This window comes from Somniosus microcephalus, chromosome 5 (genome assembly GCF_052327205.1).
Source record: "Somniosus microcephalus isolate GS21.2 chromosome 5, FLI_Smic_1.0, whole genome shotgun sequence".
NCBI lineage: Eukaryota > Metazoa > Chordata > Chondrichthyes > Squaliformes > Somniosidae > Somniosus > Somniosus microcephalus.
Window position 1 is genome coordinate 81,983,365 of NC_140991.1, and position 27,238 is coordinate 82,010,602.

The 27,238-nt window shown below is 44.1% G+C and overlaps 1 protein-coding gene across 3 annotated transcripts in view; it reads right to left on the reverse strand.

Moving 5' to 3' along the window:
* dbf4 (DBF4-CDC7 kinase regulatory subunit) overlaps positions 1-27,238 on the reverse strand; it is an 82,433-nt gene that overhangs the window by 40,938 nt on the left and 14,257 nt on the right. For all 3 annotated transcript variants that reach the window (XM_085987898.1, XM_085987899.1, XM_085987897.1), the window contains exons 2-5: positions 15,406-15,500; positions 9,857-10,035; positions 7,811-8,005; positions 5,626-5,670 (exon numbers count right to left, since the gene is read on the reverse strand). In XM_085987898.1, the coding sequence (XP_085844024.1) occupies positions 5,626-5,670; positions 7,811-8,005; positions 9,857-10,035; positions 15,406-15,451 (465 nt within the window). In that variant the 5' untranslated portion in view covers positions 15,452-15,500. The remainder of the gene's footprint in view (positions 1-5,625; positions 5,671-7,810; positions 8,006-9,856; positions 10,036-15,405; positions 15,501-27,238) is intronic.

Here is a 27,238-nt window from a genome sequence, read left to right on the forward strand (position 1 = left end):
ATGTGGAACAATGACTCCTTTTTAGTATATTTCACAATCACTTGGTATGGAGAAGTGCCCAGACAAGAAACAGGCATGAAAGGCGGGGCTAAGTAATAAACCCCAAGTTATTATTTCAAATACAAAACATTAAATGAGACACATTTTGTTTAAAAAAAAATCAGACATATTTAGATCAACTATGAGCAGTTTGTGTTTTGGTTCTAATTATTTTCCACACAGCAGATCTCTCAGTCGAACACATGTCTGAATGGCAGTAAGGAGGAGAGAAAGGGGTGTGGGGGCAGTGAGGGGAAAGCAGGGGAGAAGGGGAGAGGGAACTGGAGAAGCTTGGAGTGATGTTTTAGTATGGGTGAGGAAGAAGAGTGCCAGTATTAACCCCATCAGCTGTGGCTCAGTGGTAGCACTCTTGCCTGAGTCAAAAGGTCATGGGTTCAAGCCCCACTTGAGCACATAACCATGGCTGACACTTCAGTGCTGTACTGTCGGAGGAGACATTAAACCGAGGCCCGGTCTGTCCTCTCAGGTGGATGTAAAAGATGTAATGGCACTATTCGAAGAAGAGCAGTTCTCCCCGGCATCCTAGCCAATATTTATCCTTCAACCAACATCACAAAAAAAGATTTTCTGGTTATTACCTCATTGCTGTTTATGGGACCCTGCTGCACTCAAAAGTTGCTGCCACGTTTCCTACATTACAACAGTGACTACACTTCAAAAAGTACCGTTAGCTGTACAGCACTTTGAGACGTCCTGAGGCCGCGAAAGGCACTATATAAATGCAAGACTCTCTTTTTTTTCCCTTTAACTTTAGAGTGGGGAGGGAGAGTGCTTGCATTAACCGAGTAGGGTTGGGGAGGTGGAAAGACTGCCTGGCTAAAATAAGCAAGGAGAAGAGTTGGTGTAGGGGGGAGGGTTTTACTTTCCTGGATCACTGGGCCTGCTTCTGGGGAAGGTGGGACTTGTACAAGTCGGACGGGTTGCACCTGAACCAGGGCGGGACAAATATCCTTGCGGGGAGGTTTGCTAGCACTGTTGGGGGGGTTTAAGCTAACTTGGCAGGGGGATGGGATACAGAGGGGAGCTGAAAGAGGGGGTGATGTGCTGCCAATTATAGAGAAAAAAACAAGTCAGCTTGGTAGACAGGGCAAATATACAAGGGCAAGGCTGGATGGCATCTATTTTAATGCAAGGAGTCTTGCAAATAAGGTGGATGAGCTGAAGGTGTTGATAAACACATGGGAGTATGATATTGTTGCTATCACGGAGACATGGTTGAGGGAGGGGCAAGACTGGCAGCTCAATATTCCGGGGTACAGAATCTTCAGGCGAGACAGAGGGGGGGGTATAAGAGGAGGGGGTGTAGCAATATTAATTAAGGAGTCAATTACTGCAGTAAGGAGGGATGACATATTAGCAGGTTCCTCTAATGAGGCCATATGGATGGAGCTTAAAAACAAGAAGGGGGCAAGCACTTTGCTGGGAGTGTACTATAGGCCTCCAAACAGTCAGGGGGAGATAGAGGAACAGATATGTAGGCAAATCTCAGAGAAATGTGCAAATAATAGGGTAATAGTAATGGGGGATTTCAACTTCCCCAATATTAACTGGGATAGTCAGAGTGTGAAAGGCACAGAGGGTGTAGAATTCTTAAAGTGCATCCAGGAGAGCTTTTTGAGCCAGCATGTAGAAGGTCCTACAAGAGAGGGGGCGGTACTGGACCTAATTCTAGGGAATGTGGCCGGCCAAGTGGAAGAAGTGCTAGTAGGTGAGCACTTTGGTGACAGTGACCATAATATGGTGAGATTTAAGGTGGTCATGGAAAAGGACAGGGATGGGCCGGAAATAAAGGTTCTAAATTGGGGGAAGGCCGATTTTAATAGGATAAGGCAGGATCTGGCCAAAATGGACTGGGACCAGCTACTTGTAGGAAAATCCGCATCGGAGCAATGGGAGGCTTTCAGAAGGGAGATGGAGATCATACAATGGCAACATGTTCCCGTAAAGTTCAAGGGTGGTTCCAAAAACCACAGGGAACCGTGGATGTCAGGGGATATACGAGAATGGATTAGAAAAAAAGAGGGCTTTTGGCAGATACAAAAGGCTAAAGACGGAGGAAGCCCTAGAGGAGTACAAAAAGTGCAGGGGGATACTTAAAAAAGAAATTAGGAGATCAAGGAGGGGCCATGAAATAACACTGGCGAGCAAAATAAAGTAAAATCCTAAGATGTTTTATAAGTATATTAAGGGTAAGAGGATAACTAGGGGAAAAATAGGGCCCATTAGGGACAAAAGTGGCAATCTGTGTGTGGAGCCGGAAGATGTAGGAGGGGTTCTAAATGAATTTTTTGCATCTGTTTTCACTATGGAGAGGGACGATGTAGACATAGAAATAGGGCGGGGGGACTGTGATATGCTCAAACACATTAACATCGAGAGGGAGGAGGTATTGGCGGTTTTAGCAGGCCTAAAAATGGATAAATCCCCAGGCCCGGAAGAAATGTATCCCAGGCTGCTGTGTGAGGCAAAGGAAGAGATTGCGGGGGCTCTAACACACATATTCAGAACCTCTCTGGCCACAGGGGATGTGCCAGAGGACTGGAGAACCGCTAATGTAGTTCCATTATTCAAGAAGGGGAGTAGGGAAAAACCGGGAAACTACAGGCCAGTGAGCCTAACATCAGTGGTGGGAAAATTATTGGAAAAAATTCTGAGGGACAAAATCAGTCTCCACTTGGAGAGGCAAGGATTAATCAGGGATAGTCAACATGGCTTTGTCAAGGGAAGATCATGTCTGACTAATTTGATTGAATTTTTTGAGGGGGTGACTAGGTGTGTGGATGAGGGTAACGCAGTGGATGTGGTATACATGGATTTCAGTAAGGCCTTCGATAAAGTCCCGCACAGGAGACTGGTCAAGAAGGTAAGAGCCCATGGAATCCAGGGTGCCTTGGCACATTGGATACAAAACTGGCTTGTGGCAGAAGGCAGAGGGTGATGGTCGAAGATTGTTTTTGTGACTGGAAGCCTGTGGCCAGTGGGGTACCACAGGGATCGGTGCTGGGTCCCTTGCTGTTTGTGGTCTATATTAATGACTTGGATGTGAATGTAAAAGGTATGATCAGTAAGTTCGCGGATGATACAAAAATTGGTAGGGTGGTAAATAGCGAGGAGGGTAGTCTCAGTCTGCAGGACGATATCGATGGGTTGGTCAGATGGGCGGAACAGTGGCAAATGGAATTTAACCCGGAAAAGTGTGAGGTGATGCACTTTGGGGGGACTAACAAGGCAAGGGAATACACAATGAATGGAAAGACCCTAGGCAAGACGGAGGGTCAGAGGGATCTGGGTGTGCAAGTACACAGATCCCTGAAGGCGGCGGAACAGGTGGATAAGGTGGTAAAAAAGGCATATGGGATACTTGCCTTCATTAGCCGAGGCATAGAATATAAGAGCAAGGAGGTTATGATGGAGCTGTATAAAACACTGGTTAGGCCACAGCTGGAATACTGTGTGCAGTTCTGGTCGCCACACTACAGGAAGGATGTGATAGCTTTGGAGAGGGTGCAGAGGAGATTCACCAGGATGCTACCAGGGCTGGAACGCTTCAGCTATGAAGAGAGGCTGGGCAGATTGGGTTTGTTTTCCTTGGAGCAGAGGAGGCTGAGGGGGGACATGATTGAGGTGTACAAAATTATGAGGGGCATAGATAGGATGGATACTAAGGAGCTTTTTCCCTTAGTAGAAGGGTCAATAACTAGGGGGCACAGATTCAAGGTAAAGGGCGGGAGGTTTAGAGGGGATTTGAGAAAGAACTTTTTCACCCAGAGGGTGGTTGGAGTCTGGAACTCACTGCCCGGAAGGGTTGTGGAGGCTGGAACCCTCACAACATTCAAGACGCATTTGGATGAGCACTTGAAATGCCATAGCATACAAGGCTACGGACCAAATGCTGGAATATGGGATTAGATTAGACAGGGCGTGATGGCCGGCGCGGACACGATGGGCCGAAGGGCCTCTATCCGTGCTGTATAACTCTATGAGTAGTGTCAGTGCATACCAGAAAGGTTTGAAGAGAGAGCATCTCGGAGAAAGGATGGGTTACAGGGTCTGTGAACTGAGTCCAGAGCTTGTAGAGGGCTTCAAAATTGGTTAGCAAATCCAGGGTTTTTTGTGGGAGTGACTATTGAGATAACTTTTCAGTGATTGGTCTGTTGAAAATCCAAATGCTTTTCCTTTATTAAGATTAAAAATCTATTAATTTTGAAATATAAAAGTAATTAAAATGAACCAGAATGCATTATTTCTAATGTAATAACTAATTTTCCACAGGAGCATGTCTTAAACACTAAGTGTACCACCAATTGTGTTCCTTTAACATCTCAATTCTTTCCTTCATGCTTTCATGTACTTAAGTTTTTTTCCCCTATCAATAGATATCAATGGATGTTGGGAATGCCTACAGCTTAAGTTATAAAGCCAGTGTAACTACAGTCCCCACCACTTAAAATGTCCATGCTTAAAACAACCAAAAGGCGATAACCATTAGCCATCTGCATTAACGTCAATTTCAAAGTTGCTAGTTATAGCGTCTTAAGTGCTCCATTTATTTTGGACAGAAACAGCTGTGCTTACTCACTAGTTCACACCTTGTAGTCTTGATCTGCAATATTCTTGTGAATTACAAGGTTCCAGGGTCATGAACAACAGAATGCCTTGAATTGTTGTCTTGGTCCCTGGACCAAAGGTCTCTAGTGTGCTAGCAAAACAATTTAGCAGCTTGCATGATGTTATCTAATCACTTTCATAAGTTTGGCGCTGCAGAGCTCAGCGTCCTTGGTCTAGGGTTAACAGTATTCCACGAGTATATAATCTCATGCAAAACCATCCGATCAAACTAAGATTGTTACCTTTTTCTGATATATTATTTAACTCACAGAGCCAATGCCAAATGAAACTATTACTTACTGTATGAATCCTGCTACTGTCTGCGAACATCTTAACTGTCCTCTCTTTCTACCACATTATACCAACCATCGCGTATAGTGGGCAAATCACATTCACACAAATGCGCCCACTATAAGTGGTGGAGACTGTACGTGTTTTCAAAGGTCATAGGCTTATAATCCAAGCCATTCTTGGGTTTCCAGCTTTTGGGAGCCTGTGTCAGCTCTTCTGAAACTGTTTCAGCTTTAATAGTTTTCTAGGATGCCATGCATGCTACTGGTTTAGTTATGATTATTTCAATTTTAATTGTACCCGTTACTGTTTCAACTTAAGATATTTGTGATCAATGATTGTTTGCATACATTATTCAAATGACTTCTCGCCATTTTCTTGTCTGTTTTAGCACAACAATCGACAAACAAGACTGCCTTCCTTATATCAGATTGCACTTTGCCCTCCAACTTTGTAGGCAGTACTGCAGAGCTGAATGGGAGCACATTTAAAAAACTGTAAACTATCAGTTAAAATGAAGGTGTGATTAATTGCCTGAAATAAAACAAAAATAACGATCATTCAAAAAACATTTATTTTCAAATTAGATCACTTCTAGCATTAAAATAAAGTATAATTAAGAATGTTGTTTGTTTTGTACATGTGTCTTCTTGATTAACCACTTACCTGTTCCTTAATAACCTTTTTGACTAAACTTTTTCCTCTGCTTATCTGTCAATTAAAAAAAAAATAAAACAACATTTTTGGAGGCATAGGATTTGCATTTTTGATGACCCAGTAAGAAACACTGTCAACCTCAATTGCAAATAATTATTAAAATCATTAATTGGATTAAAAACCATTAATTAATTTGATGGCTGGTTTAAATTCAGGCTAATTCAGTTTCAATACACTGACAAATTCAAGAGCATTTCTGCATCAAAATAAAATCAACTTGTGTTTATGTAGTTCCGTTGACATGGAAAATGTCCAAGACACTCTACACTGTATTGGGGGGAGGGAGGGTAAGGTAAAATAGACAATAGAAATAAAAGGAGTGAACAGCAAGCCATCATGAGGTGACCCAAAGCACGGGTTTTGAGAAGGTTTTTAAAGACACACAAGAGGTAGAGGGATTTAGGCAGAAAGTTCCAGAGAATCGGACTGAGGTGGCTGAAAGTTCTACAGGGAGAGACAATCACAAAAAGCCAAAATCGGAGGTCTTCGAATTTATGCAATAGACAACAAAATCTGCATTCCTAGTATGTAGCATGGTGTTTCCTGCAGCTCAAGAGCAGTTCTAAGGCCAGTTCAAAATCACACACCTTCTGTTTTCAATGGTCTTACTTTGAAACAGGTATGGAAAATCTCCATAATTAGTGTTAATGAGCAGGCTAGTAGGGAGGAAGATCCAATTACAAGGTTTCCACATTAACAAGACGATTGACTTTTAAAAGAACATTTTTAAGTGAGATTATCATTTTCTACTATAATGCGGGAGTATTTTGAACAAAAGATATTGATCCCAATTTTGTGGTAAAAATAGCGGTGAGGCTATCAGCGCTCACCGTCTTTAAAGAGTAAATTGGACAGCAACTTCCAGCGACCACACATGCGCAGTTTAACGCGGAAATCAGAAGTTGCTGTTTACGTTGCCCTGCTCCTCCAGAAGCTGCGCTATAATGATATCTCGCTAAGAGGTTGGAACATGTGGAAGGGCGTGAAGTTGCGGTACTTATGTGATAGATACCCACAAAACTCGGCAGAAAAAGTTAGGGCTGGTCCATTCCAGTGTAATAAGTCTTAATTACTGCCCAACAACCTCACTGGAACTGAAAATTAACTTTTACAAGTTTGGAGTTGTTCCATCAGATTTGAATTATTGTTGGAGATTTTTTTTTAAATTAGAGATATATACAGGAAACTTTGGTTTATCCGGAGGTTGTATGGCCGGAAACCTCGATCTAACGGCAGAAATCAGCAGCCGTTTTTTTTCTTTTTTCTTCTTCTAGCATTTTTTTTTAAAGTCAGTCTCTGGAAAGCCTCTCTGAAGCTGTTGCTAAGCTACAGAGATGCTTCCAAGGTACGGGCCGACTGTTTACAAGCTGTTGCTAAGCAAGTGTTTGTTGTCAGATACGGAGATGAAAACCTCCGTATCCTTCAACATTAGCGCTGGTCTGTCCGGAAGTTTTCATAGATCGGCATCACGCCGGTCCCGTCGGTATCGCGAAGTTTCCTGTACTTTTAACTTTTTCTTTTTGTCTCTTATCTCTCTCTCTCTTAATCCCATCTTTCTTTCCCTCTTTATTTCACTTTCTGTACATGATTTGGCATTGAATTAACTATTTTAACACTCACTTCCTGGTTCAGACTCTGCACTACTTATTAATAATTCTTCAATCTGATTAGTTAAGGAGATATACAGTTGCTTGCCTTGCTCACACAGGTCCCAGATTTAGAGAGAGCGCTGCGCTGAATTTCTAATCATCACAAGTTCCAGTGCAAAAGTTCAGAGACAGTCTGTGGGCAAGTGTAAGTGTAATGAATTTGTTTGTTCACCGCTGACCACAAAGTCCAGGCCAATGCCTAGACTTTCCTTCCCTCTTTTATGATTCAGAGCATAATTCCACTTTAACTACAGTACTCCAAGTTGTGTTATTTGGCTTACCATTCTAGGATTAACATAACATTCCTCAATTGATTTACCACATAAATAAGTTATTAAATTAGTTACACTGTACAAATTGGTACTCGAAAAACAAGTAGCAATACAAAGTTACCTCAAGTTATTTTGAGCAAACATTTTCAGCTCCCGCTATCAGGTTTAGTAAATTTTAGCAGTATTTTTATGATCATACAACCAAAAACATACCATCTCCAAAGCTCTATGTGAGCTCCCTTCATGGCTTTCTCTCCGACTGCTCGGATGAGAAGACGTGTTACCAGCATTCTGAACAGAATCTGGGCTTGGTACAGGGGAGTTTTTCCCTGCAGTCTGGGCAAATTTGGCCTCACTTCTATTAGAAATGATGTAATTAATATCTTTGCTGAGAAACTTTTCAATTGTCTGTATTAAAATAAAACACAAGAGAAAGATTCATTAGAAAGGACTTTTTTATGCAAATAACACACTTCCCAGCTCTACATAAATCACTGTATAATTGAGCACCTGGCTCCTAGTTAAATTTTGGTGGTAAAAATGGTGACTGTTACATGTGAAAAATTTCAGTAAAAGCATCCAGAAAATTATACAACACCCAGGGCTTTCTCTGAAACGTTTGGAAGCATTCACTCGCCAAAAACTTTAACTGTCTCACAAATAGCATCCAATATCTTAATACAAGTCCTAAAATGAAATTTGTTTTGGCAGGACTGGCTGTCAGAGCTTCAGTGCATGCACCATAGAGCAGCAAAATGCAAGCTGATGCCCATAATCCTGCACACACTACATTCATGGCCTCAGCAGCTACAAGGTGACAGCAATAATGAGACCAAGTTCCTTTTCACAGAAGGGAGGTAAAGTGTTGAGGGAAGAGATTGGACTTTTTAGTGTGGCATTGCTAAAGACCTGGAAGTAGGTCAATGCCCTGCTCTCTTGGTTAGAGAGGTGTGCAGTAGGAACACAAAGTAGCAGAGATAATTTAATACAGGAAACTCTTTGGTATCCGGCACCGACAGGACCGGGATGGTGCCAGTTGATTAAAAATTCCGGAGGACAGAGAGGGTTATCTACCGAGGCTATTTTTAACAAACAAAAATAAAAAAATTCAAGAAATGTGCAGTATACAGTAATTGGGTACTCACCTATAGAATGTTGTGTTAAATGGATGGTGGAAGATGCTTGATTAAGTACAGTACTGCCAGTTGAGGGTAATCCATAACTCTTTAATGACTTCCGACAGCGCCAAGAAGCAGAGTAGTGGCAGTTTGGAGAACTACCCCCACTGACTGACTCGGCAACATTTCCGGTTATTGAGGTGTTGTTTTCGGAGTATGAATTTTGCCAGTTAATAGAAAATTCCGGATATTTAGATGCCGTTTAAAACGAGAGTTTCCTGTAGCAAGCTATTAAAGAAAATTATTTACCTTTTTGGTGGCAGCCGCTTGCTACACTGCATCCATGACACCTGGTCCGCTCAGGGCAGCCCAATTTGGCAGAGGGCACTTAAAATAGGTGTTGAACCCCTCATTAACATATATAAGGGGCACAATGCCCGTTTTAGACAGCTGTCAGGGATGCCTGAAAAAAGGCCCCAACAAATGTAGCAGTGGCCTGAACCTGCGCAGATTGAGCACAGGCTGTCACACTGCTACATTTGTCATGGTGCCCTTTTTAGGCCTGAAACTCATACCAATTTCTATCCCAAAATGTCATGAAAAGTGTAATGATGGACTGGTAAACTATTGCAGTGGCAATTAATTTTTGGTCAGCACTGAAATCTGAAGAGTGTTATTTTCTACTATTTCATACATGCAGCAGCCAGCCCTCCCACCTGACCATATCACCGACTAGTCCTTAATTATAGTCCCCACAAGAAAGCCATTCATGTTATTCAACCTGTAAGACCATTTTGTGATACAAACAAAATTCACACAAAGACTTGGTGCTTTACCAAAAAAAGTCAAGCCCTCATAACTCAAGCACCCAGCTAGAGTTATGCAAATGTATTCTCCCCCTCCCCAAGCAAGTACCTGTAAATTTAATTGCAAAACTAACTTTAAGCATTAAAAAATTGGATTTTACAGTTTAAACTAAAGGTTTAAACTGCTGATTTTACTAATATGTAAATATCAAATGGTAGCATTTTAAAAGATAGGTTAATAATTTACAATACAAACTGGGAGATTGTATCCCTCAGTTTGTTAAAGATTATAATTGGTCCTCCAAAATTGATTATCCTTGAAATAGTGAACGTACCCCTCCTAGATCTTGTAGATCCTTTTCTAAGTTTTCAGTATGCTTATTGGAAGGCAGGTCAAGGTAAAAGACTTTCCCAGTAAAAGGCTTTAATTTGATGCCTGCTGCTTTGTTAGTTCCTCGCTGTAACGTCTTTAGTGTTCCTTTACTTCTTCCTGATTTTCCATGTACTGCTAATCCTATAATAAAGATACTACAATTAAACCACTTTAGTAGAAAATGTACAGCTTTAAAAATACCATAAATAAGATTAAATTGAATCAAGAGAGAGTGACAGGATGCAAGCCAAAATACTGCAGATGCTGGAAATCTGAAATAAAAACAGAAAATGCTGGTAATACTCAGGTCAGGCAGCATCTGTGGAGAGAGAAAGAGTTAACGTTTCATCAGAACTAGTCCGGACAAAAGGTCATGGACCTGAAACCTTAACTCTGTTTCTCTCTCCACAGATGCTGCCTGACCTGCTGAGTATTTACAGCATTTTCTGTTTTTATTGCAAGTCTATGCTGTGATGCCTTACATTAAATGTCAACCAAAGCAAGACACCTGACACATGAAGAAAGATTTTATATCGGAGGTCGCCACTCCTGTGCCTTTCATACTGCGTTGTTCCTAGCACAACTTAGAGGCGGAGGAACAGTTCACTTGCTTGGGGTCTGACTCAGGAAATGATGTATGGAGAAAGATAACTTAAAAATGAGATGGGAAGGAATAAAATTCCACCCGTACGATCCCATAACTGAAAGTAATTATTATGGTTTACTCAAAGTTTACAGATAAACGGTTCATTTACTTAATTTTCTCCCCTGAAACATACAAATAAGTTATGAAATCGCATATCAGTATTAGGTCACAACAGAGGCTGACTGCACAACTCAGGAGAATCCTAGCTTTGCATTGGTTCTATTTATCCCATTTTGCTAGAGGCAAGCACAGGCTGGAGAATTGGGATTATAGTGTCGTAGGGCTACATCCCACCTACACTCGTGTCTAGCGAGATTTTGCACTGGCATCGATCTCATGAAATTACCCTAAACATTCATAGTCACCACTTTGCACTACAGACAATGGGACGGTGCATATTTGAAAATGATAGTGATATAGTAACTGCGTATCCAACCTTCCAACATTTTGAAGCAATCTCCTAGACCAAGGGTGTCTTCTGGGCCATTTAATTGCATAAAATTAATTCCTGGTACTGTTGAAGGGCAGAGAGATTTGGGAGTCCAAGTCCACAAATCATTAAAGGCTAGCAGACAGGTACAAATAGTAATCAAAAAGGCGAATGGAATGCTGGCCTTGATCTCAAGGGGGCTGGAATACAAAGGGGAAGTTGTGCTTCAGTCACATATTGCCTTGGTCAAATCCCATCTGGAGTAAAGTATAGAAGATGGAGGGGTGATCTGATTAAGGTGTTTAAAATGTTAAAAGGATTTGATAGGGTAGATATGGAGAAACTATTTCCTCTTGTGGAGGAAGTCAAGAACAAGAGAGCATAATCTTACAATTAGAGTTAGGCCATCCAGGAGTGAAATCAGGATGCTCTTTTTCACACAATAGTAGAAATCTGCAACTCTCTCCCCCAAAACATGTGAATGCTAGAACAACTGGAGCTTTCAAGACTGAGATAGATAGATTTTTGTTAGGTAAGGATATCAAGGGATATGGAGCAAAACTGGGTAAATGGAGTTGAAGTACAGATCACCCATGATTTAATTGAATGGTGGAGCAGGCTCGAGGGGCTCAATGGCCTACCCTTGTTCCTATGTAACACTGTTATTTAGAAACAGAGGATTAGGAAAGGTAGGATAGTTTAGAACATGCAAAAAAGCAAAAGGGTGGTGTCACATTCTGAAATGTTTTTGACCATTTTTCCATAGAAAAGATTTGAGAGTTACATTTAAATGTTGGGTTTTCAAAGCAATGCGTTCACACGTTAAACAAAAAAAATCTGAGGTGAAAGGTAGTTCAATTTTTAATGAGCTAAGCATTGAAGTTGTTTCCCCAAAGACTGAAAACAAGCAATTTGTTACCCTGTGTCGGTATTTGCTAAAAACGCCTCACACCCATTGTGTTGGGATGTCCTTGGTCTTGTGCGCTTGGCAGGGGTTGAATACCAAGTATTTATATAGCGCCTTTAGTGTAGTAAAACGCCCCAAAGCGCTTCACAGGAGTGTTATAAAACAAAAAATTTGACACCGAGCCACATAAGGAGAAATTAGCGCAAGTGAGCAAAACCTGAAATCAGCGTACCACCAGCTCCCCATCCGCCCCGAAGACCGCCAGTATACTGCTTTTGAGGCAAACGGCCGCCTCTATCACTTCCTTAGGGTTCCCTTTGGCGTTACCAACGGGGTCTCCGTCTTCCAAAGGGAGATGGACCGGATGGTCGATCAAAACGCGCTGCAGGCCACTTTCCCTTACCTAGACAATGTGACCATCTGCGACCATGACTTGCAGGACCATGACGCAAACCTCGAGAAATTCCTCCACACCGCCCAACTCCTGAACCTGACATATAACAAGGAGAAGTGCATATTCCGCACAGACCGCCTCGCCATCCTTGGCTGTGTTGTGGAACACGGGGTCATCGGTCCCGACCCGGACCGGAAGCGTCCCCTTATGGAACTCCCACTGCCCCACTGCCTAAAAGCTCTTAAGAGATGCCTAGGGTTTTTCCTACTACGCCCAGTGGGTCCCCTACTATGCAGACAAAGCCCGTCCGCTGATCAAATCCACCTCTTTTCCGCTCGGCCTTCCACCGTATCAAGGAGGACATTGCCAAAGCCACCATGCACGCAGTGGACGAATCCATCCCCTTCCAGGTGGAAAGCGATGCGTCCGACTTCGCTCTGGCCGCCACCCTTCAGGCGGGGAGACCTGTGGCATTCTTCTCACGAACCCTCCAGGGCCCGGAGACCAGACACTCCGCGGTCGAGAAGGAGGCCCAGGCTATTGTGGAGGCTGTGCGTCATTGGAGGCACTACCTGGCCGGAAAACGATTTACCCTGCTCACTGACCAGCGTTCAGTTGCTTTTATGTTCAACAACAAGCAGAGGGGCAAAATCAAAAATGACAAGATCTTGAGGTGGAGAATCGAACTTTCCACCTACAATTACGAGATCTTGTACCGGCCTGGGAAGCTCAATGAACCCCCAGATGCCCTATCGCGTGGCACCTGCGCCAGCGCGCAGATCGATAGGCTGAGGGCCCTCCACAATGACCTCTGCCACCCGGGGGTCACCAGGTTCTTCCACTTCATCAAGGCCCGCAACCTGCCTTACTCCATTGAGGAGGTCAGGACCATGACCAAGAACTGCCAAGTCTGCGCTGAGTGCAAACCGCACTTTTATAGACCAGACAGAGCCCACCTGATAAAAGCCACTCGCCCTTTCGAACGCCTGAGCGTCGATTTTAAAGGGCCTCTCCCCTCCTCCGACCGCAATGTGTACTTCCTCAACATCATTGACGAGTACTCCCGGTTCCCGTTCGCTATCCCCTGCCCGGACATGACCAGTGCCACGGTCATTAAATGTCTGAACAGCCTCTTCACCCTGTTCGGTTTCCCCAGCTATATCCATAGCGACCGGGGCTCATCGTTTATGAGCGACGAACTCCGCCAGTACCTGCTCGCTAGGGGTATAGCCACAAGCAGGACCACCAGTTACAACCCCCGGGGGAACGGACAGGTGGAAAGAGAGAATGCAACAGTTTGGAAGGCCGCCCTACTAGCCTTAAAGTCTAGGGGCCTTCCGACCTCCCGCTGGCAGGAGGTGCTCCCCGATGCGCTCCACTCGATTCGGTCACTGCTCTGCACTGCCACCAATGCCACCCCTCACGAGAAAATGTTTGTCTTCCCAAGGAAGTCCACATCGGGGACAGCGTTACCGCCATGGCTGACGTCCCCAGGGCTGGTACTACTGAGAAGACACGTGAGGACCAATAAAACGGACCCCCTGGTCGAGAGGGTCAACCTCCTCCACGCCAACCCCCAGTACGCTTACATTGCGTACCCGGACGGGCGGGAGGACACAGTCTCCATACGAGACCTCGCACCCTCGGGGACCGCTGTAACCCACTACCCATTACCACCCCCCCCACGACACCCTCGGGGAGCGCTGTAACCCACTACCCATTACCACCCGCCCCCCCCACGACCCGATATCCAACCCCAGCAGCCGGCTCGCCTTGGACTGTCACCCACGAGGACTACACTCCAGTGCCCCAGCCTACACGGGACGCGACGCCGGAAGCTGCACCACCCCTGCCGTCGCCACGTTGATCACAGCGGCAGACAAGACCTCCGGAGAGACTCCAATACACGAACTTTTAAATACACTTCACCCCGCCGGACTCATTTTTAAACAAGGGGTGAATGTGGTAAACCACTGTTATACCTGTCTGTATGTGTATGTGTATTCCACTAGGTACAGGTCTGGACATGCCTCGGCTGACTCCTCCCACTATTCCAGGTATAGAAGTGACTACCTCCCAGTCCCTTAGTATTCTGGACGGGTCGACCACTCGAGACTAGACCTTCATTCTTTAGTTAATAAAAGCCTGATTGTTACTCGCTCAACCTCAGTCTTTTGAGTAATTGATGGCGCATCAAAGAGGTCGGTTTTTAGGAGTGTCTTCAAGGAGGAAAGAGAGGCGGAGAGGTTTAGGCAGGGAATTCCAGAGCTTAGGGCCGAGGCAACAGAAGGCACGGCCACCAAAGGTTGAGCGATTATGATCAGGGATGCTCCAGAGGGCAGAATTAGAGGAGCGCAGATATCTTGGGGGGTTTGTGGGGCTGGAGGAGATTACAGCGATAGGGAGGGACGAGGCCATGAAGGGATTTGAAAACAAGGATGAGAATTTAAAAAACGAGGTGTTGTTTAACTGGGAGCCAATGTAGGTCAGCGAGCACAGGGTGATGGGTGAGCGGGACTTGGAGAAAGTTAGGGCATGGGCAGCCGAGTTTTGGATGACCTCAAGTTTACGTAGGGTAGAATGTGGGTTGTATGATGTAGAATGTAAAATGTTTACATATAAGTAAATACTGGTCAGAGTGAATCAATTCTGGTACACACGGCAGAAGGGATGGGAGCGATTGACGCCAATGAACTAGGTGAACGTGTAAAGCTTTAATATATTATGTCTTTGTGAACTGTAAAAAAAAAATCTAAAACCACACTACAGATTTTGTTCTTCAAAACTTGGATTGTTTTTGGAGAGAGCATTGAGACATATATGAGTATCACAGATGAAGTCCGTAGCACAAGATTGATATACACTGGCTTCAACATTTTTCCTGTGATTTGCTTCTATTAGTGTGCTAAATAACCCTATAAGTAATACCGAGAAAGAATGGAAAAAAGGATGACAGGACAAACAGTGACTGGAATATCCTATTAAATGTAATATTAGTGTCTGTTTCAGTGTCACAATGGGTTTTTTGTGTTTACTTCACTTCCTGAAAAACAAAAATGCACTCCTTCACACAATTATTTCATAATTTTGCACAGATGAAAAACTCTGTTTCAGTACCAAAACGGTATACTTACGGTTTGGTAGTAATTTGCTATCTACAGTGTTAGTGCGAGGTTTCATTTTCAAGAAAGGTCACATTCTTTCTATACCATTTCTGTTCATGAAGTACCTGAAAAAGGTTAACCAGATAAGTAATTAGAATATATATTTGATATATTGTTCTTACAATTGGCTGCAGATCACTTGACAAACATGCAATGATTACATCACATTTGTTATCCCTTCAGTGGGGCCGCATAGAGAGCATCCTACTGGGTAGACTCATTCACTTACCAATCCAAATACAAACCGGTTTTAGAACAAGTAAAAAAAAAAAATGATGGAACTGCATACGTTTACAGCACAGGAGGCCACCGTTTTGCCCATCATCTCTGTATCAGCTCCTTGCTAGAGCAATCCTACTGACCTACTCGGTCAATAGCTCTATCCCTTACTCTGCTTTAAAGCTTTTATCTACTCTTCCCTTGAAGATGCAATGGTCTCGGTCTCGACTCTCTGTAGCAAAGCTTTTCATGCTCTAATAACTCAGTGTAAATAAATTTCTCGTAATCTCTCTACTCCGTCTCTTATCATTTTGCATCGACGATCCCTTGTCACCGACTCCCCAACCTGAGGAAATAGTATTTTCCTATTCACTCTAATCACAACCCTCTACAATATTAAAAACCTTTAGTAAATCTCCTCTTAGCCTTTTCAGCTCCAGTGGAAATAGTCCCTGTATCTCAAGTCTCTTCTCATAATTAATAATAACAGTTCTCATCCCGTTTGACCCCCGAGGTCTCATTATTCATCCATAGCCTTCAATGTTTTTCAATTGAGCACCACCCAATCCCAAGACCCCCACCACCTAAAAGTACAAGGGCAGCAGTGGCAGGGGAACACCATCATCTCCAAGTGACACACCATCCTGACTTGGATATATAATCGCTGTTCCTTCATTGTTGCTTTGTTAAAATCCTGAAGTTTTCTATTTAACAGCATTGTGGGCGTACCTTCACCACATGGACTGCAATAGCTCAAGAAGGCAGCTCACCATGACCTTCTCGAGGGCAACTAAGGATGGATAATAAATGCCGGCCATGCCAGCACCACCCACATGTCGAAAGAATGATTAAAAAACTCCCATTCCTTAGTTTCCCTCTCAAAATGCATTAACTCAAATTCCTGGTTCTTAAATTGCATCTGCCATCAGTCGGCCAATTTTGCTAACTTGTCTACATCCTCCTGAAGTCTTTTACAGTCTTCTTGCTGTTTGCCAAACCTCCTACTTAAATGTTGTCAGAAAATTTCAACATTATGCTCCTCATACCCAAGTCTAAATCATCTATATTTACACCAAGAACAAAAGTGGGGTACACCTCTTCGCTCGGAGGGTGGTGGATCTATGGAATTTGCTACCTCAGAGCTGTGGAAGCTGCGACATTAAATAAATTTAAAACGGAGATAGACAGTTTCCTAGCTGATAAGGGAATTAGGAGTTACGGGGAGCGGGCAGGGAAGTGGACGTGAGTCTAGGTTCGGATCAGCCATGATCCTATTAAATGGCGGAGCAGGCCCGAGGGGCCGTATGGCCTACTCCTGCTCCTATTTCTCATGTTCTTATTACAGGGCTTGATGGGATGGATGCTAGGAGAATGTTTCCCTTAGCTGGGGAGTCTAGAACCAGGGGCCACAGCCTCAAGATAAAGGGTAGGCCATTCAGGACTGAGATGAGAAGAAATTTCTTCACACAGAGGGTGGTGAATCTTTGGAATTCTCTACCCCAGAGGGCTGTGGAAGCTCAGGCATTGGGTATATTCAAAACAGAAGTCGATAGATTTCTGACTAGTAAGGACATCAAGGGATATGGCAATGGGGCCGGTGAATGGAGTTGAGGCAGAAGATTAGCCATGATCTTATTGAATGGCGGAACAGGCTCGAAGGGCCGAATGGCCTGCTCCTGCTTCTTATGTTCTAACTCTTCTCCAATCTAGGCAATACATATTAACCCTAAACCTTTGTTTCCAGCAGTCCTCAATATGTATCGTCTGTTCATGGCTGCCTGAGGTTTCAGGAGACATTTTAGGTGTTCATTGTGAAACAATGTGAAACAAACGTATTGTAGCCAAAAGTTACTTTATAAGCAATATAGTGAATAATCAAGTACCTAATTATCAATTTTAGCTGTAAATTTGGGTAGGATACTCACTGGATTATACTATGCAACGCTCTAATCAGGATTTTATTTGGGCTGAGTAGGTCTGATAAAACCATGGACATTTTACTACAGAAAGAAGCTATCGGGTCCATTGTGCGTGTACTGGTGCAGCTCCTCCACCAAAGCTATCTATTCTAATCACATTTCTCTATCTCCCTGTACTTTTTCATGCTTTTCGTCAAATATTTATCTAGTTCCCTCAAATATGGTGATTGATTCAACTTCAATTGTCACTTGCAGTGAAGCATTCCATATTCTAATAACTTCTTGCGTAAAAAAAATCTTCTAACCTCCCGCTTTGTGCTTCTGGTATCAATCCTAACTGTATGCCCTCTTGTTAACGATTTACCAACTGGTGAAAATAATTTCATTATTTACACTGTTAAACCCCTTCATTATTTTGAACACTTTCTAACATATTAGATTTGTGATTATACTGTATATATATTTATTTATCAATACTATCGGGGCTATGACTATAAAACAAAGCAAGAATTTGAGACTTGAAACTTTAGCATTGAATTCTTCCATCTTTGCTTACGTAATGCTAGCAAAGCATGCACACCATTGATAGATGATACAACTTTTTAACACCACTTAATTTAAGTCATGATAAGAAAGCCTTTTTAAAAAACTTTCTAATGCTTTCCTAGATTAAAATGATTACCGCAAGGTAGAGACAGGATCTGCTCAACAAAAGGAAGCCAACCATCGCCTATGCTGAATGTCACCAGATGATAACAGCAGTGCCACTTATCTCTAAAACACAACAAATTTTGGACATCTGAGCCCTGGCTTTCTTCAAGATGCGTTAAATACAAAAGAATGAGAGAAAAAGTTATATAATACACAAATTGGGTGCAGTAGCGTAGTGGTGATGTTATTAGACTTATAATCCTGGACTAATAATTCAGAGAATGCAAATTCAAATCCCACCATGGCAGTTTGAGAATGTACATTCAGTTTTTAAAAACTGAAATTAAAAGCAGACATCAATAAAAAAGAAATGACCATGAAGCTATCGGTTGTAAAAACCCAACTGGTTCATCAACGTCCTTTAAGAAAAAAAACCCGGTCTGGCCTACAAGTAACTTCAGTCCCACGTCAACGTGACTCTTAACTGCCCTTTGGCATGGCCTAGCAAGCCACTCAGTTGTAGCAAACTGCCACCAGTTCAAGGCGGCGGCCCACCACCACCTTCTCAGGGCAGCTAAGGATGGGCAATAAATGCCGGCCTTGCCTGCGATGCCCATATCCTGAGAATTAATTGTTTTTAATCTTGCATTTAATATCTAGTTAAAATACAATGTATGCACAGGACCAAGATACAGGTTAATAATTAACTAATGGACAATTCAGGTTGGGTGAATTTTGTCACACCACATGTTTATTTTCCAGGAGATCAAGCCAATTGCTAAAAATAAATCTACTGTGCTTAGGGTGAGAAAAAATTAAAGCCAATTGCCCAGTTGCAGGTCTCTGTATCCAAACTTAAGATGGAAAAGTGGCAAAGCTAATACAGGAAACTCTTGTTTAAACGGCACCTAAATATCCGGAAATCTCGATTAACTGGCAAAATTCAGGAGTAGGTTCAGCTAAGTTTTACTGTATCTTAGTGGCCGTGTAACCGGGGTTCCTGCACATGTAGCCGTGTAAGAGGGACTCCTGGATCTGTGGCCATGTAACCGGGGTTCCTGCACCTGTGGCCGTGTAATAGGGACTCCTGGATCTGTGGCCATGTAACTGGGGTTCCTGCACCTGTGGCTGTGTAAGAGGGACTCCTGGATCTGTGGCCATGTAACCGGGGTTCCTGCACCTGTGGCCGTGTAAGAGGGACTCCTGGATCTGTGGCCATGTAACCGGGGTTCCTGCACCTGTGGCCGTGTAACAGGGACTCCTGGATCTGTGGCCATGTAACCGGGGTTCCTGCACCTGTGGCCGTGTAAGAGGGACTCCTGGATCTGTGGCCATGTAACCGGGGTTCCTGCACCTGTGGCCGTGTAATAGGGACTCCTGGATCTGTGGCCATGTAACCGGGGTTCCTGCACCTGTGGCCGTGTAAGAGGGACTCCTGGATCTGTGGCCATGTAACCGGGGTTCCTGCACCTGTGGCGGTGTAACAGGGACTCCTGGATCTGTGGCCATGTAACCGGGGTTCCTGCACCTGTGGCGGTGTAACAGGGACTCCTGGATCTGTGGCCATGTAACCGGGGTTCCTGCACCTGTGGCCGTGTAACAGGGACTCCTGGATCTGTGGCCATGTAACCGGGGTTCCTGCACCTGTGGCGGTGTAACAGGGACTCCTGGATCTGTGGCCATGTAACCGGGGTTCCTGCACCTGTGGCCGTGTAACAGGGACTCCTGGATCTGTGGCCATGTAACCGGGGTTCCTGCACCTGTGGCCGTGTAACAGGGACTCCTGGATCTGTGGCCATGTAACCGGGGTTCCTGCACCTGTGGCGGTGTAACAGGGACTCCTGGATCTGTGGCCATGTAACCGGGGTTCCTGCACCTGTGGCCGTGTAACAGGGACTCCTGGATCTGTGGCCATGTAACCGGGGTTCCTGCACCTGTGGCCGTGTAACAGGGACTCCTGGATCTGTGGCCATGTAACCGGGGTTCCTGCACCTGTGGCCGTGTAACAGGGACTCCTGGATCTGTGGCCATGTAACCGGGGTTCCTGCACCTGTGGCCGTGTAACAGGGACTCCTGGATCTGTGGCCATGTAACCGGGGTTCCTGCACCTGTGGCCGTGTAACAGGGACTCCTGGATCTGTGGCCATGTAACCGGGGTTCCTGCACCTGTGGCCGTGTAACAGGGACTCCTGGATCTGTGGCCATGTAACCGGGGTTCCTGCACCTGTGGCCGTGTAACAGGGACTCCTGGATCTGTGGCCGTGTAACCGGTGTGCTGTGTAACGGGGCTCTCGTACCTTGGTAGGTATACCTCTCCGTTATCCGGAATTTTTAATCAATCGGCACCATCCCGGTCCCGTAGGTGCCGGATACCAAAGAGTTTCCTGTACAAGGTAAATGCATTTGGCTTTGATTCCTTGGAGTGGGAATACATTTAGAAGACTGGGGGTAAAATCTAGTGAGATATTGTGGGCCATAATTCATTCCCTAAAAGACCCCGTAGAAGAGAACAGATTTTCATGCTGGATTGACAAAGTTGATTAGAAGCAAATACGTCTAACTATACACTTAGACAGCAATGTAGTGGTTATGGTGCAGGACTAGCAACCCAGAGATTGAGTTCAAATCCCACCGTGACATGTTCTGAAAATGAATTCCATAAATCAACTGTGGGCTGCCACCCAGAGAGCAACTAGGGATGGGCAATAAATACTGCCTCACCAGCATCACCCACATCACACGAACAAACTTTAAAAAAATTCACATTTTTGTCCTGTGGTGGGACCCCTGCAAAAACTGACAGTCCTATAATCATCATCCTAAATTCTGAAAAAAGGTGTCAGATACCCAAAAAAAGCAGATATCATTACAAAACCTGTTTTTATTAGCATACAAACATTACATGCTAGTAAGGCAACAAACAGAAAAATTCACAAATCTGAGGACCCCATTTTTAAAAACGTCAGATGTGCATAGGACTGGTTCAAATATTGGATGATGATATAGAAAGACAGAAAAAACTTGCATTTATACTGTGCATTTCACAACCTCAGTATGCTGTTGTAATGTAGGAAAATGTGGCAGTTAATTTGCAAACAGCAAGGTCCCACAAATAGCAAATGAGATAAATGCCCAGAAAGTCATGTTATGGTATTGATGAAGGGTTAAATGTTGGCCACTGTTCTTCTTTGAATAGAGTCATAGAGTCACAGAAGGCAGCCATTTGGCCCATTTAAGGCTAAAGGGATCAAGGGATATGGGGAGAAGGCAGGGACAGGTACTGAGTTTGGATGATCAGCCATGATCTCATTGAATGGCAGAGCAGGCTCGAGGGGCCGAATGGCCTACTCCTGCTCCTATCTTCTATGTATCTAGGAGTCCGTGCCGGCTCTCTGCAGAGCAATCCAGTCAGTCCCATTCCCCTGCTCTATCCCCGTGGCCCTGCAAGTTTATTTCCCTCAAGTGCCTATCCAGTCTCCCCTTGAAAACATTGAGTGTCTCCGCTTCCACCACTTCTGTCAGCAGCGAGTTCCAGGTCATCACCACTCGCTGTGTAAATTTTTTTTTCCTCACATCCCCCTTGTATCTCTTGCCCAAAACCTTAAATCTGTGTCCTCTAGTCCTTGTACCATCAACTAGTGGGAACAGCCTTTCCCCGTCTAGCCTATCCAAACCCGTCATAATCTTGTACACCTCTATCTAATCACCCCTCAACATCCTTTGCTCTAATGAAAACAAATCCAACTTCTCCAACCTGTCCTTGTAGCTAAGATCCCCCATCCCCGGAACCATTCTGGTAAATCTCCTCTGCACCCTCTCAAGGGCCTTCACATCCTTCCTAAAGTGTGGTGACCAGAACTGGACACAATACTCCAGTTGTGGCCTAACCAGCGCTTTATAAAGGTTCAACATAACTTCTCTACTTTTGTACTCAATACCTCTATTTATGAAACCCAAGGTCCCATATGCTTTGTTAACCACTCTCTCAATATGTCCTACCACCTTCAGGGACCTCTGCACATTAACTCCCAGGTCCCTCTGTCCCTGCACACTCTTTAAAACTGTACCATTAAGTGTATATTGCCTCTCTCTGTTCCTTCTGCCAAAATCACCTCACATTTTTCTGTATTAAATTCAATCTGCCACTTGTCTGCCCATTCTGCTAGCCTTTCTATGTCCTGTTGCAGTCGATTGGTATCATCCTGATTGACACCAAACTTGGGTGTGTAGCAAACATCGGCAAATTTAGAAATCCTGCTCTGTATTCCAGTATCCAGGTCATTTATATATATCAAAAAAAGCAGTGGCCCCAGCACTGGCCCTTGGGGAACACCACTGTCTACCATCCTCCAGTCTGAAAAACAGCCATTTACCACAACTCGCTGTTTTCTGTCCTTAAGCCAATTCCTTATCCAAGCTGCCACTGACCCACCTATTCCATGAGCCTCAATTTTGTTAACCAGCCTTCTATGTGGTACTTTGTCAAACGCCTTCTGAAAATCCATGTAGACAACATCCATTCCATTCCCTTCATCAATCCTCCCTGTTACTTCATCAAAAAATTCAATTAGATTAGTCAAACATGATCTGCCTTTTACAAATCCGTGTTGGCTCTCCTTAATTAGCTTAAACCTCTCCAAGTGCCCATTAATTTTTTCCTTGATTATTGTTTCTAAAACTTTACCCACCATTGATGTTAAACTGACCAGCCTGTAGTTACTAGGATTGTCCTTACACCCTTTCTTGAACAATGGTGTCACATTTGCCACTTTTCAATCCTCAGGCACCTCCTCCACATCTAGGGAAGATTGGAAAATTATGGCAAGCCCTTCCGCTATCTCCTCCCCCAATTCCCTTTGCAATCTGGGATGCAAGCCATCTGGACCAGGCGACTCATCCACTCTAAGCATTCCCAGCCTTTCTAGTACATCCTGTCGATCAATTTTCACCCCTTCCATTGCTTCTACCTTTTCCACTGCTATTGATATTTTGTCAGCATCCACCTCCTTAGTAAATACTGATACAAAGTACTCGAGTATTCTAGCCTTGCCCTGCGTCTCTAAGCATATACCACCTTCTTTATCGCAAATAGGCCCCACCCCGCCTCTTACTACCCGCTTACTGTTTACATGCCGGTAGAAGAATTTTGAGTTCCCTTTTATGCTAACCGCCATTCTACTCTCATATTCTCTCTTTGCCAATCTTATTTTCATCTTCATTTCCCCTCTCAACTTATTGTATTTGGTCTGGTTCTCCCTTGAAGAATTCACCTGACATTCACCCTCTTTTTTTGTTTCATTGTCTCTATCTCCGTCATCATCCAAGGAGCCCTTGCTTTGGTTCCCTTACCCTTCCCTCTTGTTAGAATGTACCTAGCCTGTACTTGGAACATCTCCTCCTTAAAGATCACCCATTGTTCCGTTACAGATTTTCCTGTCAGTCTTTGGTTCCATTTTACCCTGGTTAGATCCTTTCACATCCCATTGAAGTTAGTCCTATTCCAGTTTAGTACCATGATACCTTTTATATCTACCCAAGGCAGACTGAGCCTCAGTTTAACGCCTCATCCGAAATTCGACACCTCAAGACATTGCAGCACTCCCTCAGACAGTGCAACACTGAAGTGCCTACCTAGTTTATGTGCTCAAGTTTTTGGAGTGGAGCTTAAACTCAGAGGCAAGAGTGCTACCACTGAGCTAAGGCGGACACCTACAACAATGCATAATTCTTGGGATCAGTACACATTTTATTTTTAAAATGAACATGGGATATAGAGAATGAAACACTGAACCACTCATGTTGCTGCAGGAAAAATAAAGACATTAAGATTTTTTTCAGTAGCTTGTGCATTATACAAGAGGCAATATTAGAATCTTGCATAAATGCAAAACTGAAGTTTATCATAACAAATATGTATGCTGCATACCCAGCCAGTAGCATTTTTGCTCAGGACCAATCTGAATTTATGGAACCCGCTGCAATGAAGAGAGCTGCTCCAGGGTGCACGTTACATCACTTTAGTGGTCTGGAGGCAGAGTCCAAATGTGGCAGCTCCACAGCAATAACAAATTTGATGTATTTTTTTTTAAACAAGGAATATTTAAAAAAAATATTGGGAATGAGAGAAGATTGGCTGGAGTAATGTGTTAAAAACTGGCCTTTCAGCTTTGGGACCCGGATTCAGATCTAGCCCAGACTAATGGGGTTGAAAGTCTCCTCTGTATGCAGGCTTTAAAAGTCATACGTGAAATGAGTTTGGGCAGTGTCAATCCAGTTCCGAGTAAACATAGATCTACAGCACAAAACTGTCTGAGGCACATTATTGAGGCAGAGTAAATGGAGCTTTACTCTGCACTATCTATACCTGACCTGGGAATGCTTGATGCTGTAAAGGGACACAGCTCCACCTTAGCAAGAGAGTAATACGTTACATAGTAGAATACACCAATGCTTAAAACAGCATAAATGACTTTCATTGCATAATTGCAAGGGAAATCTGCTATTTGCAGAGAGACCTGGGGTGTATGTACACAAACAGAAAGGGAATCCAAAAGTCTTCTATAGGCATATAAATAGTAAACGGGTTGTAAGAGGAGAGGTGGGGGCAATTAAGGACCAAAATGGAGACCTACGCATGGAGGCAGAGGGCATGGCTGAGGTACTAAATGAGTACTTTGCATCTGTCTTTACCAAGAAAGAAGATGCTGCCAAAGTCATAGTGAAAGAGGAGGTAGTTGAGAAACTGGATGGGAAGAAAATTGATAAAGAGGTGGTACTAGAAAGGCTGGCTGTAAAGTAGATAAGTCACCAGGACCGGATGGGATGCATCCTAGGATGCTGAGGGAAGTAAAGGTGGAAATTGCGGAGGTACTGGCCATAATCTTCCAAGCCTCCTTGGATACGGGGTGGTGCCAGAGGACTGGAGAATTGCAAATGTTACGCCCTTGTTCAAAAAAGGGCACAAATCATTGAAGGTGACAGGGCAGGTTGAGAAAGCGGTTAAAAACGTATACGGGATCCTGGACTTCATAAATAGAGGCATAGAGTACAAAAGCAAGGAAGTTATGATGAATCTTTATAAAACACTGGTTCAGCCTCAACTGGAGTATTGTGTCCAATTCTGGGCACCGCACTTTAGGAAGGATGTGAAGGCCTTAGAGATGGTGCAGAAAAGATGAGGGACATTTCAGTTACGTGGATAGACTGGAGAAGCTGGGGTTGTTCTCCTTAGAGCAGAGAAGGTTAAGAGGAGATTTGATAGAGATATTCAAAATCATGAGGGGTCTAGACAAGAGTAGATAAGAGAGAAACTGTTCCCATTGGCGGAAGGGACAAGAGCCAGAGGACACAGATTTAAGGTGATTGGCAAAAGAACCAAAGGCGACATGAGGAAAAACCTTTTTACTCAGCGAGTGGTTAGGATCTAGAATGCACTACCTGAAAGACTGGTGGAGGGCAGATTCAATCATGACTTTCAAAAGAGAATTGGATAAGTACCTAAAGGAAAAAAATTTGCAGGGCTACGGAGAAATGGTGGGGGAGTGGGACTAGCTGAAGTGCTCTTGCAGAGAGCTGGCATGGGCTCGACAGGCTGAATAGCCTCCTACTGTGCTGTAACCATTCTATGATTCTAGAAGGGTCGGTAACCAGTGGACACAGATTGAAAGTGATTGGCAAAAGAACCAGAGGCGACGAGAAAACATTTTTAACACAGCGAGTTGGCCTCCTCCAACGCCTCTCCACCGTCGTCCAGCTGGGTGGGAATGCACTCGCCTGGTTCCATTCTTATCTAAATAGCCAGGGAATCACCTGCAATGGTTTCTCTTCCTGCTCCCACACCGTTACCTCTGGCATCCCCCAAGGATCTATCCTTGGCCCCCTCCTATTTCTCATCTACATGTTGCCCCTCGGCAAAATCATCTGAAAACAAAGCGTCAGTTTCCACATGTACACTGACGACACCCAGCTCTACCTCACCACTATCTCTCTCGATCCCTACCCTCTCTCTAAATTGTCAGACTGCTTGTCCGACATCCAGCAATGGATGAGCAGAAATTTCCAACTAAATATTGGGAAAACTGAAGCCATTGTCTTCGGTCACCGCCACAAACTCCATTCCCCAGCCACTGACTCCATCCCTCTCACTGGTAACTGTCTGAAGCTGAACCAGACTGTTCGCAACCTTGGTGTCATATTTGACCCCGCGATGAGCTTCCAACCACATAGCCACACCATCACTCAGGCCGCCTATTTCCACCTTTATAACATTGTAGGACCCCACCCCTGCCTCAGCTGATCCGCTGCTGAAGCCCTCGTCCATGCCTTTGTTACCTCTAGACTTGACTATTCCAACGCACTCCTGGCTGGCTTCCCACATTCTACCCTTCAGAAACTTGAGGTCATCCAAAACTCAGCTGCCCGTGTCCTAACTCACACCAAGTCCCGCTCACCCATCACTCCTGTGCTGACTGGCCTACATTGAGTCCCGGCTCAGCAACACCTCCATTTTAAAATTCTCATCCTGGTTTTCAAATCCCTTCATGGCCTTGCCCCTCCCTATCTCTAATCTCCTCCAGCCTCACAACGCCCCCACCCAAGATACCTGCACTCCTCTAATTCTGCCCTTTGGAGCACCCCGATTTTAATTGCTCCACCATTGGTGGCTGTGCCTTCCGCTCCCTAGGTCCCAAGCTCTGAAATTCCCTCCCTAAACCTTTCCACTTCTCTCTCCTCCTTTAAGATGCTCCTTAAAACCTACCTCTTTTGTTGTGTCTCAAGGGGTTTTATACCCTTACCTATATAACAATTAAGAAGGACTCCGGGGTGGAGAGTTTAGTTAACGGCCATTTTATTTACAATGTGCTTCTTCACTCAATGCACTACATTTCCCATAGTGCATGCAAATCACCACTATGGTATCCCATGTGGGACAACTCTAATACACATTCAAAATACACAACATATCTCCTCCCCCTTAAAATAGAATGTCCACAAAACAGAATAACTGAAAATGA